Source organism: Ursus maritimus, unplaced genomic scaffold (assembly GCF_017311325.1).
Source record: "Ursus maritimus isolate PB19 unplaced genomic scaffold, ASM1731132v1 scaffold_16, whole genome shotgun sequence".
Classification (NCBI taxonomy): Eukaryota; Metazoa; Chordata; class Mammalia; order Carnivora; family Ursidae; genus Ursus; species Ursus maritimus.
In genome coordinates, this window is record NW_024424008.1 from 13,036,626 (window position 1) to 13,053,252 (window position 16,627).

Sequence of the window (16,627 nt, forward strand, 5' to 3'; positions counted from 1 at the left end):
AAGTCAAGCCCCATCAAGCACTGGGAACACCTGCTTTGAAACTCAAGCTCTGAGCGTCAGCAACTCTGGTTCCTATGATGTGATTCAGGAGGCTGATGCACGAGATGTGGCTGACACTTCCTCCCAGACCCTCCCATGCTGTCAAGAGGCCACAGAGATCCCAGAGGGCAGCACACGTGGGAGGAATCGAAGCCTGGAGGGGGTGCAGTGGGTTTTCCCAAGGGCCACCAGACTTACGTGACTCTGGGGTGTTTTACGGACCCACCCTGACCCAGCACAGCAGGGCGAAGGGCTGGCGGTTTGCCCTCTCCTGTGAACGACGGGCAGGTGTCATGGCAAAAAAAGAGCAATCCCCACAGCTCCTTTTTGATGACTGTTTCACAGCAGGTAATGATGTAGCCAGAATACCTGTTGCCTGGGGTGCTCACAGCTGCCATTTCCATACGGCAGGCAGCCCCAAGCTGGAAGGCAGTAGAGACAGAGCACGAGAAGGGATACTCCCCCATGCTGTAGCGAATGTCTGTACTGACGTGCGTCCCGGGATGGGATGTGTGCGGGGCAGGGGGTCGTGCGCTGGGCTGGCCTGGGCAGATTATTCCGGGGCCCGGCAGCCGGCCCCTTCTAGCTGGGCCCCTTCCCATTCGCAGGGTGGGGAGGGGGGAGAGGGCTCCCCATGCCAAGCTTGCCACGCTGTCTAAGAGGCACACATGTCTACAAACAGATGAGCCTCTACTTCATTATCACCTCGGCCGGGACATGTTCACATCTGATATGGGATTAAAGAGGTGCTAAAATCAATCAGGCTGGAGCATAATTTCCGACACAGAGTGAAAATCAACCTTATGGGCCCACGCTTAGCCAGATGGACTGCCGCCACCTGATTTTATTAAAAATCGAGGACGCGTCACCGCTGACAGCCTAAATATTCCACTTTCCTCCTTCCCTTCCCCTTTTCTTCAAGATAGTCCCATGGCTTGTACCGTAATCGTCACCTTCTCATCATTTAATAATTGGTAATTTTAATAAACGTCTAATATTTATGGTGTCCTTACCTTGTGCCAGACCCTGGCAATAAAGCAATGAAGCAGAGTGGGGCAGGGAAAGCGAGATTTATTAAACACCTACTGTGTGCAAGGTGCTTCCACATCCATCACGGAACGTAATCTTTACAACCAGTTTGTGAGATGCTAGTATTAGGACCACTCACAGGTGAAGAAGTTGAGGCCTTGAGAGGTGAGGAGAAGTGTCCGATTGTTCTAGCAAATGGAAGAGCTAGAATCACTAAAGAAACTTTACTTCCCTCTCCTGATGGTTCCCACAGGGACCCAGAGGGCAGAGTTCCCAGTGGCCGCCATGGTGGTTGTGGCCAACCTAGTGGCTGCACATGGAAACCACACAGCAGGAACGCTACTACCATGGCTGGAGTTGTCCGGTCTGTAGAAAGTGGTCTATGTGAGCGTATCTTATATTATAAGCCAGGGAGCAGGACAATATACAGAAGGTACCCTATGCTTACTCTGAGAACCAGAGCAGAAGAAACTGCTTAATTTTTAGCCAAAGAGATTAGGCCAGAGTCAGACACAAGCTGTCACAGCTAGTGAGTTATAGAACTGGGGCTCTGAATGCAGGTCCCATCCTCCTTCCATGTTGTCATCCAGCAGCAGCTGTGTGGCATGACCACATCAGCAGGACCGTCACTAACCCTGGTCCTCAAAAGGTCTCCTACCTGCCATCTTGCCTGCTGATGGTGTATCCAAAGAGAGGGTTATTGACGAAACTGATATTCACACCAACCAGCGGGGTCCCATCTGATGTCATCACTTGACCACGAATGACACAAGCATGCCTGTGGGTAGAGAAGAGAGAATAACGTGATCTGCTTTTCATGCTCAGAACCCCGGCTGGCAGGGAACCCCTGGAGGTCAGACGACAGAAGACAGGCTGCTCAGACATATCCTGGCACCCAGAGACCCATCGTCTTCACTCAAGAGGAGTAGTAACCCTCTTTTTTTCATAGAGTCCCAATTTTAAATATTGAAGTGTCCTCTAAAGGCTTATTTCTGGGAGATGTTTTCAGATTTCTTACTCAGAGGTCATTCTCTAAGGACACTATGTTATACCATAAAGAGACAAACTGTTACAAGAGGGCTGCACGGTGGAGTCATGTGTGAGAATCCAGAGTCACGTGACGTGGGTTCAACTCTCAGCTCTGCCACTTGCAGAAGAAAACCGTGGAAGGTTTGTCCTTTCAGTTGCGAAAGGACGTGATGGTTCTCTGAGCCTCTGTTTTTGCATCCTGGTCCAGAGTGAGCTCCATAAATGGCAGTGGTTATTACGGTCACTAATACCCTCACCAGAGGTGGGCATACAAGAAAGTGAACAGGGTAGACAGCAATTCCTTTCATCGGGCTTTAGAAACAGGAGAAGGACTGATGCTAGCGTCCCCCTGGAACCTTTCGCATCTCCCAATATCCCCACTCTAGCTTTCCCACTATATTCCAGACAACACACCCTCTGTTTTCCCCAAACGTGCCGGGCACTTGTTGCCTAGGCCTCTGTGTCTGTGCAGTGTTCTCCCCTCTGCCGCAGGTGCCACTCCTGCACCCCTCCCCCAACACTCCCATCCTTCCTGATTCAGCTTCAGATGACACCTTTTCCCTCAAGCCTGTCTTGATGGCCCTAAGTAGAACTAGTCTCTTTCTTCCAAAGCCCGACACAAACACCTTGCTACCCTACCACACGGTACACGGTTCTCCTCTCCACTAGATTGTGAGCTCCTTGAGGGCAGGGTCAAGGGCTCTTTCTTTCCCTCTCTCTGCAATGCCTGGAAATGCCTAACGAGTACTAGGCCATTGTCTCAAAAAAAATGGTGGATTGAGTAAGTAAGTGGGACAATTAGAGATCATCTAGAATGATGGTTTTTCAAATATATCAGAAATGGAATCTTTTTACCAGATGCTATTTTATAAGGACCCAAAGTGGAAAACAAATAAAAACAAGATATCTCTAGATGAAAGAGAGGTTTGGGGTGATTCTGAAGGCAGCTCTGGAGTCTTAGTCTTGGGAAAAGCCAGAGAAAAACGAGTTGGAAAATCACTGAGTTGGTGGAAGAGGAGGAAACTGGGGTCCACAGAGGTTATGTTATTTGCTCCCAAGCCACACGGAGGGGTAGTGGCAGAGCCACGCCTCGAATCCAGGGCTACCAACTCTGGGTCCAATTCTAGAGCAGCTTGTTTACCACTAGCAATGTGCTCAACTGGGGAGCTAGCCCTCACCGACAAGACAAATCTGAGGCAACTACGCAGGCGCAAGTATCCAGACGACTTTTTCCACCTGCCTCGGTTCAGAAGGCTCTTTTTTTTCTGGCCTAGGGAAGAGCTACTGATGAGACCTGTGGGCATTCATGAAAAAAAGATCTCAGACTCAGCCTCTGCTTTATTAGGTACTTAATTTCTACATTCCTAGCGTGATAAACTTTTCTCTGTTTGATGAGAAAAGCAATTAGCACCAGGCTTGTAAGCAGCTGGTCTCGCTAGTGTCAGCTTGTCCTTTCTGAAGGCAAGAACAACTACCCACAATGCACCAAGCTCCCCTCCCCACCCTGCCCTGCCCCACCCTACCCCACCCCACCTCACCTCACTACACACAATCTGGTTAATGCTAATTCAGTCAGTGGTTTCCTTCCGAGGCCCTTGGTCTAAATGCAATTACATGACAAACAAGTTAAGCGGTGAGGCTCAGCAAAGACTCTCAGTCCTGCTCTGAAGGTCTCCCAATACATTTATGTGAAATTATCCCTCCACTAATGGGAAAGATTTATTCCATCAATTGTATTCAGCTGGTACTGAGAGATGCTTTCTTTAATGGAGGAAAATTGAATTTCTTATTGCTGGAACTTTGTCCTTCCAGAGAATTACTAACAGATCTCATCTCCCGGAGCTGGCTCCTATCCAGCCTTCTCCTGACATATGCGCCTTCAGATTCTGCCTGGACGATCACCAGCCCTCGGGGGAGGCTTTCCTTCTGGGGGCTGCCCTGGCTGCTGCACCTCAGGCACGTGGGGGCCAGCCTCCTCCGATTTCTCTCTCTTTGGGGATTTCCTGATAATTGGGAAGCATTAAATCAGCACCATTTGGCTATCACTCAGCCTTCACTTGGGCAAGCCAGAGCAGATGCAATTTCAGCCCAGGCTCCTGTGGATTGCTTTGGGTTCTGGAGAAGATTAAGTTGACTCCCTGCACCCCTGTACACCGCAGAGGCCTCTTGCCAAAACAGGCATTTGGCTCAGGAATGAAGTCCTGCAGAAAAACACTTCCATCCCCCTTCTGTTTGACCATGATTTTCAGTTGTAGAGAAGACCCAATTTAACATAAAGGCTTCTCTGGGACAAAGGAGATGGGAGAAGTCCGCTCTGTGGTGGCCTCCGAAATGTGTCTCCTGCCACGAGTTTTTGTCCAGGGAGGCTTGAGAACGTGTGGGTGCCGGGCTTCCAAATGCTTTCCCATTTATCTAACGGATAGCAACAGTGGCCTACTGGTAAATGTTTAATGATCGGCTTTCAAAAGAGAAAAAGCTTGAATTTGCAGCATTTGCCTATTTCTGTGGTGTAAATACTTCCGCCGTGGCTGATTTCACGCTCTTAATGAGATACCACTGACCCCAGGGCTGGGAAGAGGTGCACGGGAGGACCCCATTACACAGTATTTCCACCACAGAGACACAATCTTCCTAGGAAGCTCAGGAGCAGAGAGAATAGTAAAATACAGTAAAATAATTAGGAAGTGATAAGTTTGAATTATTTATTATCTTTATTTTGAATATAATTTATTTAATTTTAATTTCCTATAATTTAATTTTTAACAACAGTCGTGTTCACACACTAGCTTGCAGAATTCCTGAACGTCTTATGCTCGGCTCCTGCGAGCTGGCACGAGCCAGCTTCTGTGCAGCACGGGACACTGACCCCACACAAAGGGTCACTGTGGCTAAGAAATAGCTGCTGCTCTGACTTCGAAATTCTGTGGTGGAAGACCATCTTGGTGAGAAATCCGTAACATGGGGTGCAGCTCATCGTCACAAATTTGGCCCCCAGCTGGTTCATACGGCCCCCTTATGACCAGTCCTATGTCTGACATGTTTGGCTTTCCCTTGGTCACTGTCTGGGTATCATGGAGTTTTGGGGTATTATTTTCTCCTTGTCCTCAGATTCCCATCTAAGCTGTCATCACCTCAGCGAGGCTGTTACTGACTCTTCCTGGAGCAATTAATCACCTCTCCTCGAGGCTCCTCTAGATACTTCCAAGTACCTCTCCACGGCTGTGACAGTCATAGAATTCCATCATTCACATTTACAGAGCTGAATTCACACATTTGCGTGTACGTGTAAGCCGGAGGAGGGCTGGGACCACATCTTCAGTGGCTAGGGTGAGCATGGGCTCTTGCTCTCTGAGTATCTGCTAGGTGAAAACTTGATCAAGTGCTTGAAACGCAGAGAGAAAAGACTTGCTCAAGGTCACACAGCAAAGACCTCAACTGGTTGAACTGATGCGCCAGGCTAGGACTTCTTACTTCGAAGTCCTCCCTGTCACCACATGTGGTGTACCTGCAGTCACTAAACCCCTTTTGAATTAAAAACCGGGGCACCTACTTAATAAGCTAGATGCTGGGGTTGTAAATGCATGAATTACAGTCCCCACTTGCTTGCTGGAGCTCCCGAGAGCCAAGTGGAAATGCTCGAGTGTGGCTGTCTCGGGCACAAGTGAGTCAACACATGGGTTTGGCATATGTCAGGCAGCTGGGGTATAAAACAAGCAATTAGGTTGAGTGAACTCTGCCAGGGAGGAGCGCTCGTGCCAGGCTAAGGGGGGAGGGGCGCATCACACATGCTGGCATTAGTCCAATCCCACACTCAGGGCCTGACTGAGATGCCCCTACTGACGCCACTGAGGACGGAGATCTGCCTGACGCCTCCCAAGGACAGTGGCCAGGTTTGGGGTCAAGAGAGCAAACTGTTGGGGAGACAAGAACACCTCAAAACACAATCAAGCAAATAAGAAATGACCCTCAAGTGTCAGTCAGGGAGAGGTGGGGTGGGGGTGTGATGGGAAGCGCCCTGGGCAGGGAATCAGTCCCTAGTTCCAACTCTGGGAACTAACGGTATGACTTTGGGGAATCATCTGACCTCTCTGGACCGCCATTCAACTGTCTATCCAGGCTGAAATTTTTCCCATCCTGGAGTCAAATAAAATCCAATACGTGTTTAAGAATGTATAATGGTTTTAATATAGGGCTACACAACCTAACTCAGTAGCTCTATTCCACCTTGTTTCAGAATCTTCATGGAGCTCACCCAATACTTACATGTATCCCTGGGCTGTTCCCTCTCTATGGAAACTTCCACCTGTCCTGTTCACCGGAAAACCAGCTGCTTACCCTCAGGACCCACGTGGAGCATTCACCAAGTGCTAGCCCCCACCCCCACCGTTCTGGCCTGCCTCTGTAACACCTCAGTGCTGTCATGCCACGGGGACAATCTTCTTCCCCGACAGACCATGAGCTCCTTGAAGACAGGCGCCACATCCCCTTCACTGCTATATTCCTGGCATTGAGCACGAGTGACGCTCATTTTTAAGCGGGCAGAAGAATGCCTCCACCAAAATAGGTGTTTGCTCTGAAATCTGAATGCAGAACACAGAGCAAGCTCTTGATACATTATTTACTGGATGAATAAAGAACTGATGTTTCTGTAGCTGAAGGTGGGGGCGATGCCCAAGAACACGGAGCCACATGACCTTGCTAGGGATTTGGCCAAGGAACAGAGGGCTGGAGGGGCTGGCCGGTTCTAGCTGGTCAGTCCACATGGCATCCCAAGCCTCGGTTCCTTCCCCTGGGGGACCCACCCCACCTCAGCTTGCAGCCCTACCACTTGGAACTGATAGCCTCCTTGTCTGCACTTCTTTTTTTGAAGACTTTGAACAGTGAACGCCAGGAATTAAGTTAGATTTGTTATTCAGTGCACATTACAGAAGCAGATAAAGGCAGGTGAAGGGGGAAAAGCTGCAGCTTTAACTTTTTAGATTTTAACTGAAAATAGCTACTGAAACTGGTATTCAGGAGAATGGAATCATCACTTGGGATCTAGGTGGCAAAAAGGAACTTTTGCTTTTCTCTGATTTAAAGTATTGGTTACTCTGTGCCATCCTTGTTTATGCAAATCACTCCTTTGCATTACATACTTTAAATAGATTTTATATGCCTGACTTACACAGATCCTTAAGCTGTTTTCTGCTAACTCATGCTGATTGACTGGGGATCTTTCCAGCATCTACTAGACTTTACTCAACGTCTTGTAAGAACCTCACTTGGACTCACATGAGAAGCCCTCTCCATGGCCTATCAAACGACCCCCAGCAAGGGGGTTCCCGTCAAAGCCTGACCCTGTCCTCACTGTGGCCTCCAAGACCTTCCTTCTAGCCTGGTCACACCAGCTGTTCCACTGTCCTCTCTTTCTGGCTCTCCACCTCAGTGAGCTGCCTCAGTTTCCTTAACCAGCTTTTCTAGCCTGATGTCTTCCATCCATACACGTATTCTTGGGAACCCACCAGGTCATGACATGTTAGAAGAGCCCTTCCTAAACTTTCCTACTTCTCATTGTGGAGGTGAGAAAATAAGGTCTCGACAGGGAACAGACTTGCCCATTCTTGTAAGTTGCTGGAGAGCCAGGATTCCAATTAAGGACCACTCATTATCCACGAGACCTCGGGAAAGTCATTTCAGCTCTCAAACTACTTACCCTTTGGCACAGATACACACCTAAGCAATGGAGAATCTCAATTTGTTTGCGCTGCCTTAAAAATCAGAGTTGATATCACCAGAGCAGGCTCGTATAACTTCTTCATTATACACCTTTTCTGTCATCATGTCTGATCAGGCTCTCTGGATGTACTTTTATTTAGTAGTAACATACACCTGTGCGGCCATCATTAGCTAACACTGGAAAGAATCATATGCATTTGGTGCAAGGTTTAATGGATAAAAATGCACGCACGCATACTCGGTTTTCTTGCACTTCACAGACAGTGTGTGTTTACAAATGGAAGGGTTGTGGCAACCCGGTGTCAAGCGGGTCTACTGGCGCCATTTTCCCAATAGCATTTGTTTACTTCATGTCTCTGTGTCACATTCTGCTAATTCTTGCAACATTTCAAACTTTTTCATTATTATTATATTTGTTCTGATGATCTGTGATCAGTGAACTTCGATGTTACTACTGTCATTATTTTGGGGAGCCATGAACCATGCCCACGTAAGATGGTGAACTTCATTGGTAAATGCATGTGTTCTGACCACTCCACCAGCTGTTCCCTGTCTCTTTCTCTCTTCTCAGGCTTCCCTGTTTGCTGAGACACGATGGTATTGAAATTAGGCCCATTAATAACCCTACAATGGCTCCTAAGCATTCCAGCACTTTAAATCAAAAGCTAGAAATGATTAAACTCAGTGAGGAAGGCATGTAGTGAAGGCTGAGGTAGGCTGGAAGCTAGGCCCTTGCAACAGTTAGCCAAGTTAGCAAAGGAAAAGTTCTTGAAGGAAATTAGAAGTGCTACTCCAGTGAACGCACGAATGATAAGCACAGCAGACTTATTGCTGGTATGGAGAAAGTCTGAGAGGTCTGGATACAAGACCAAGCCAGCCACAACATTACGACAACAGAACAAACCAAGCCAAAGCCTAATCCAGAGCAAGGTCCTAACTCTCTCCAATTCTATGAAGGCTGAGAGAGGTAAGGAAGCTGCCGAAGACAAGTCTGAATCTAGCAGAGTTCGGTTCATGCAATTTAGGGAAAGAAGCCATCTCCATAACATAAAAGTACAAGATGAAGCAGCAAGTGCTGATGGAGAAGCTGCAGCAAATTATCCAGAAGATTCAGCTGAGGTAATTCATGACGGTGGCTACACTCAATGATAGATTTTCAATGTAGATGAAATAACCCTTCTATTGGAAGAAGATGCCATCTAAGACTTCCATAGCTTGAGAGGAGAAGTCACTGTCAGGCTTCAAAGCTTCAAAGGACAGGGTGACTCTCTTGTTAGGGGCGAATGCAGCTAATGACTTGATGTTGAAGCCAGTGCTCATTTCCACCCTGAGAATCCTAGGGCCCTTAAGAATTACACTAAATCACTCTGCCTGTGCTCCATGAATGGAGCAGCAAAGGCTGGAAGACAGCACATCTGTTTACAACATGGTTTATTGAATATTTTAAACCCTCTATTGAGACCTACTGCTCAGAAAAACAGATTCCTTTCAAAATATCACTGCTCATTGACAATGCACCTGGTCACCTGAGAGCTCTCATGGAGATGTACAAGATGAATGTTGTTTTCATGCCTGTTAATACAACATCCATCCTGCAGCCCATGGATCGAGGAGTCATTCTGACTTTCAAGTCTCATTATTTAAGAAATATGTTTCATAAGGCTATAGCTGCCATAGATAGCAATTCCTCTCACGGGTCGGGACAAAGTAAATTGAAAACCTTCTGGAAAGGATTCATTGTTCTAGATGCCATGAAGAATATTCGTGATTTATGGGAAGAGGTCAAAATATCAACATGAACAGGAATGTGGAAGAAGTGGATTCCAGCCCTCATGGGTGACTGTGAGGGGTTCAAGACCTCAGTGGAGGCAGTAACTGCAGATGTGGTGGAAACAGCACGAGAACTAGAATCACAAGTGGAGCCTGAAGACGTGACTGAATTGCCACAATCTCATGATTTTTAAAACTTGAATGTGTGAGGAGTTGCTTCTCATGGATGAGCAATGAAAGTGGTTTCTTGAGAAGGAATCTACGCCTGGTGAAGATGCTATGAGGATTGTTGAAATGACACAAAGGATTTAGAATATGACATAAACCAAGTTAATAAAGCAGTGGCAAGTTTGAGAGGATTGACTCCAATTTTGAAAGAAGTTCTACTGTGGGTAAAATGCTTATCAAACAGCATCACATGTTACAGAGAAATTGTTCATGAAAGGAAGAGTCAATCAATACAGCAAACTTCATTCTTGTCTTATTTTAAGAAACTGCCCCAGCTGCCCCAACATTCAGTGACCACCACCCCGATCAGTCAGCAGCCATCAACATCCAAGCTAAGACCCTTGACCAGCAAAAAAATTATGATTCACGAAAAGCGATGGTTAGCATTCTTTAGCAATACAGTATTTTTAAATTAAGGTATATACATTGTTTTTCAGACATAATTATATTGCACACTTAATAGTCTACAATATAATGTAAACATAAGTTTTATATGCACTGGGAAACCCAAGAAGTCACTTGACTTCCTTTAGCGTAATATTCACTCTCTTGCAGTGGTCTGGAACTGAACCAGCAGTATCTCTGAGGTGTGCCTGTATTTCAAATAGGCTTCTTGATAATGTTGAATCTTCGAATTGACATTTTTAGATTCTTGAAAATTTTGAATCTTGGTTATCTTTTCTGTTAGATCGGTTGAAAATGATCATTATTGGTTTATCTTCATGGTGGAGTGGACGAACACTCTACTAGAGGTACCAGCTCTGCCATTCTCATTTGCTTGGACCCACACTGTTGTGTTTGATCTGTAGCTACTTTACAAGCACCGTGCCATTTTATATCTAAGTTTAGTTAAACTAGATTTTTCACACACACGCACACACACACACATGCACACACAGTAGTCATATTGTAATACAATAGGATTAAACCAGCAAAAGGTCCACTGTCTCTCTAAGATCATCTTGTTACCAACTAACATTGGGACCAAGGGAGCAAATCAGTGAAAAACTAGTGTTCCACATGAGTAAAACATTTGTCCTTCTTATTTTTTAAGATCAAAAGTAAATGTGGATGCTCTAATATTTTCTCCCTGTTCCTCATGGACCGCCCTGAGCACCCCGCTCGGGACCACTGCACTGCACTGGAGTTACAATGGTGTGTGTTTGTGATTTTTTCTTATGAAAGAATCTTGAATATGCTCCATATTATTATATTCAGAAGTCAACTTCTAGTTGTGCTTCATTGTTTTTAACTCATTCCAAAGCTGCTTCCTGTTTTTTTTTCAAATGACCTTAGGCCCAAACCAACAGAATTGGATCTAGTCACTTAACTTTTAATGTTCCTGACTTACTGGTGGGCAGGCAATTGGACCAGATCTCTTGAGGCACCTTGCAAAGCTAAGAGCTCCCCAACTGTCCAAACTTTATCACTGTTCTTTGACCATATCACCAGGGACTCCGTGCTGCATACGTCAGTTCTGCAGTATCCCACAGTCTCCAGACAAAGTCCAAACTCTTCTGCTTGGCATATAAGACCTTTCAGAATCTGGCCCCTGCTGGCCTCTGCAGGTTACATCCCATTTTTCCATTCTCATACCCTCTGTTGCTGCTATATTAAATTACTTCTCATATCCTTGTCTTGGCATGCATTTCCATGCCTCTCTGCCTTTGCCTCTGCTAGTTTGCCTACCTCAAATGTCTTTCTCATTCCTACTAACCTCTCCTTTAAGGCCTGCCTCTCAGCGAAGTGCTTTCTGATCTCCTTGGTACAAAGAAGTCACTCCCTCCGTTGGTGGACACAGCACAATATACTTATCCCACTAAAGTGTACTCATTAGTTCAAACATCTCCTCTTCTCTTCTAGATTGTGAATTATTTGAGGGTAACAACCATGTTCTTTCCACCTTTGTAACTCCAGTCCTCAGCACAGGACTGGGTCCATAGGATGCGTTCAGTAAATGTTGAGGAAAGAAATCGATGAATATCACATAAACGAGTGGCTGAAAATGATGAAAGCAAAAAAAAAAAAATCAATATAGTTATTACAATCAGCCCAAAGGGAAGAGAAATGCAGACAGAGGCCTGGTAAATGAGAATACGGTTCAGTTATTGGAACTTTAATCAAGCACCTACTATGTACTACACACAGTGCTGGGCAGTGGGGAAGATATTTATTCATCCATTTTCTTATTTACTTATGGAAACTACAGGAGGGCAGTGCCTGTAGTTTCTGTCTTATTTCCTATTATATTCTGAGCAGTTAAATAACAATAAATCAGACACAACCCCCTGGTCTGAGTAGCTCACATTCTGGAATGAATACAATTTAACTTTTTAAAAATCCTTGTATCTAGAAGTAAAACCAGTACAGGATAAAAAGGGGAGCTGCCCACCAAGTCATTCCAGTATGACACACAAACTTTCCTACTCTTATAGCTGAGCTCCAGGCTCTGCCCATATACCCTGACTTTTGTTCTTCCGACTGGAATTGGGTTCTGTTTAGACTCTACCAGAGGCTTCCAGATTACTTGCTGGGTATGTGGAATAAACATCACAGGGAAGTACTCCAGATCATTCAGAAAAAGCTTTTCCTCTCAGACTACTTGTATATGTCTGGGAAGATAGAGGGAAAAATCCACAATCTTCTTCCGATTAATGGGAGAAGTTTAATTTTTAAGCTAGAAGTGTCCTGGGGGTGACTGAATCCAACCCCCTCGTTTACAGGCGAGGTATGTGATCTCTGAGGCTGGGTGGGGATCCCCTCTAACATACATCAAAGCTAGGGCACTGACAGGGCTGTTATGGTACCCTGACATCACCTGGGGGCGTCGAATGACAAGATGGCCTGGCAGCTGCTAGTGTCTCCTGGGCCCTCAGGCTGTATCTGCTGAGTCTGCTGAGCTCAGAAGCCACCACTCTGTGACCTCCTAGCTTCATGTAGCTGTTGCGTCCTTCAGATACTCAGGGAGAATGAGCTCCCAGGCCACAGGTCAGATCACCCAAGCCTGTGGGCAACCTGGCCACTGAATGCTATTGCTTTGGGCTGAGTCATCTCCCACAGGAACCCTCTGGAATACTTTCTCCTGGTCAACAAAGTTAACACAAGAGCAGAGCCCTTGACTGTTCATAACACTATATATCAGAGAAATGAATCCATTGATTGTGGCAAAGGAGAAGCAGGACTGAGAGTGGTCGGCCAGGAGAGATCGTTTTGGAGGAGAAAGGCTCCTGCCTAGGACTTGGAAACACTGGGGACATGGACACGGAAGGTGTGCGGCATGTCCAGATAGGCTGTTCTCTGTGCTATGTAGCCAGAGGCTTGCTTCTGAGAAGAATTCTCAGGAGATGGTTTGTGCTGTTAGAAAAACTCGAGGCAGCTCTACTAAAGCGTGACTCCAGGTACAGTATCTCAGTGTACAGTCCATTCCATGACCGTGTGTCCTGTCTTCCTGTCAGAGCACAGGACAGGCCCCGCTTTTACCTGGAAAAGGGAGACTCTCTTGCTTTGCTCAGAAAGGGGACACAAGGATGGACCACAATTAGACCCACTTTCTGAGCTTGGGACAATGCTGAGCAGAGATGCAAAAAAGGGCCTGCAGAAAGTCCAGCTCATACAAGGGACAGGGCAGGAGGATCTGACGGGGCACAGCCATGATGAGGGGGCTCGCACGGGCAGCCTGGATGTGGAGGTCCCATGTGTTACCAGGTAGTAAAGCCCAGGTCCTGAGCAGAGCAGTTGAAGGACCTGAGGCTGAGCAGCTGGGACTGCTCGAAGCCTTCTCTTCAGATTGGGGTTGGTTCTAGACGCCTGCAGTGGACCCACAGGGCCCTATAGGGGTGGGAGGAGGAGGCAGAGGCAGGGAAGGCACCGGGCACATATCTTTCTTTTGTCAGAACACCGTCCAGAGGTAGCATCTGTCCACATCATAGCCCATCACTGTGGGGTTCACTCAGAGCCAACTCTTGATGCTTCCAGGATCAGACTGAAGAGCTGGTTAGACTCTCTGCAGAGCTGTTTGCTGAGTCCTGACCTGAAGCACTTCATTGAGGCCAGTAGTAGTAATGTGATGCTTGGCTTTCCCGTATTTTTACTTCTCATCGCTTGAAATTTATCAGGGTCGGCTAAGTCCCTGACTTACAAACACGGGAATTACTGCTTGAGAGAGCCCTCACTCAGGACCCCAGGTTCTCCAGGACTTGGGAGAGTCCTGCTACTACTTTGCTGAGCCAAGAGCTTTCTCTGACCTCAAAGTTTCCTCTTCTACCACAAAGAGCTGATGATCTCATGGTCCATTCACCTGACACGGGGCTGGGGCATCGGCATCAGTTCCCTAACGGCACTAATGCTTCTGGCTAAGATTCTCCTGGTTCTCGTAGTGACACTAAAACCTATAAAAACACTAATGTCCTTGCTAATGCTCACGCTAACTCTTGCTGTTAGTGACAGGGCCGCTGACACTTACTGAATGCATACTGCCCTGACGCACAAGTGTTTTACATCTCATTTCATCCTCAGACAGCCCCAGGAGGCGTGGATTATTATCCTCATATGGCAGATGGCAAAAATGAGGCACAGAGTGAGACTTGTCCAAGGTCACAAGAGCGAGCAAAGGGTGAGGCGAGGATGCAGGCCCAGGCTACCTGCCTCTGAGGCTGGGGCTCTGACGCACTGAGACCTACTGCACATTAGCTTTACATCACGTCGGGCAGAATTCGATAGAACATCAGGACCAGCTGGGGTTGCAGAGCTGTAGCAGCATCATGCTGTACAGATTTCCAAACCGAAGATGCAGGGATGGGAATATAAAGGACCAAGCGGAGCACAGAGGCTCGGCACATGGGCTCTAGTGGCAATTGGTTCAGCTTCAAATGCTGGCTCTGTTGGGCACCTGCGTGGTTCTGTCAGTCCGACTCTTGATTTCAGCTCAGGTCCTGATCTCCGGGTGGTGGGATCAAGCCCTGCATTGGGGCTCTGTGCTCAGCGGGGAGTCTGCTTCTCTTTCTCTCTCCCTCTCCCTCCGCCCCTCCCCTGCTCATGCATGCTCGCTCTCTAAAATAAGCAAATAAATCTTTAAAAAATATTTTTAAAAATGCTGGCTCTGCCACTTATGAGCCCTATGTCTTTGACCAGGTTACTCAACTTCTCTGTGCCTCAGTTTCCCATCTGTAAAAGAAGGGTGATGAAATCCCCAGGTCATATGGTTTGGGGGGAGATGTAAAGGTGTTACTACTTAGGAAAACCTACAAAGCATTTCAAACGATGCTGACACATGGAACATCCTCTGTAAATGGTAGGTGTTTTTACTGAATGTGCGCTACGTGCCGGCCAGCAGGCTTTCGGGTATTTAATCTCATTTACTCTTCCAAACAACCTGCAGGGTGGGAATGGGTAGCCCCACATTACGTTTGAGGACATGGGGCCTGGCTCCCCCAAGGTCATCGGCTCTCATTTGCCCAACGGCTTGAATGCAGGCCCTCTCCCCGAATGCCCCGAGTGGTTCCGGCTTCAGCACAGCGTCCCCGGCTAACGCTTCCCGTGACAGACAGCTGGGAACACGCTCATGCTACCAAGCAAACTGAGATCGTAATTCGGTTTTGAAATCAATAAAGGGATGATCAAGTGGCACAGGAGGGGTTGCCAGCTGCTCATCAGGGTGATGTGAGAAGCTGCCGCCTGCGTCCTGAATTCAATTCACCTAGTGGCTTTATCATCATAAACATTCATTTCAATGTGGGGAGGACTTTTTAAAAAACCAACATGAATAATATATAATGGCTGACATTTTGGAGGAAGCAGGATCTTTACCTTCTTCCATCTTCCGTCAGGGTAATTTATCACTGTCTTTCTCCCTGCCCCCCTTTTCTTACACTGATGGGGTAGCCTGTCAGCGCAGCTTGTCCTGAAACGCAGGAACGTAATTCAATAATAAATTCACTCGGAGGCCAGCTGTCAGGAAGCTCCATTAGATGGTCTCTGCCGCTCAGCCTCTCCGAGGGCTCTGCGAGGGCTGTCAAAGGCCCGGGGCTGGGGACGCGGGTGTGGTGGCACGCCAGGGTCTCTCTGTAACTGCTCCGCCGCGGACACTCGCACGCGGCTTTATAGCTGCGGTGCGCTGATGAAAGATCCCAGCGCATCTGTGATCTTTTCTCCCCCCTTTCCGTTACTTTTTCCTCTTGGAAACCCTTGCTTTCAAAATTCCTGGAAACTTTGTGTCTTTATAGAAGGATCTGAAGGAAATTCTCAAGACTTACACTGCGTCTCGGCATCAAGGTTACTTCATTTCTCTTTGTAGCCAGTTTTAAGTCCTAACGGAGACGACAAACGCCTCTGGTTAGCGAACAGGCGAGGGATGATATTTCTCGGTTCTTGCCCAAACTACCCCTACGTTCTTCCCTCTCCCGCAGGCCCCCTCTGCACATGAGGATCGTGTCCCCCAGACTTCCTGAGACCATCTTGATTTCACATGTTAGAGCATGGCTCTCGACTTTTGATTTGGAAAACAGTATCACCATAATTATGCTCCAGCCACATTAAAATTCTCTCAATTCTCTGATTGTCCCGGAAAGTCATGCCAGTTCCTCAGTCTAGAAGACACTTTTAAGTCTCGTTCTACTGAAACCAACACTGAGCGATGGAGCTTGTTCAGTAGCACGGGTGCAGGTGCGCAGACCACCAACCACGTTCGTGCAGTGCATATCCTTTCCACGCAGCTGCTCTGATACCTTCCCATTCCACTGCACCCCATTCCATTTAAACTGACTGCTTTCTAAAAAAAATCGTTTCGACTCGCTACTTTGATTCCATGACGCACTAA

General features: G+C 47.1%; 1 protein-coding gene across 1 annotated transcript in view; it reads right to left on the reverse strand.

The window, feature by feature from the left end:
• Positions 1–16,627, reverse strand: part of TENM4 (teneurin transmembrane protein 4) — a 220,777-nt gene that overhangs the window by 72,362 nt on the left and 131,788 nt on the right. The window contains exon 12 of the mRNA XM_040630912.1: positions 1,727–1,846. Coding sequence (XP_040486846.1) covers positions 1,727–1,846 — 120 coding nt within the window. The remainder of the gene's footprint in view (positions 1–1,726; positions 1,847–16,627) is intronic.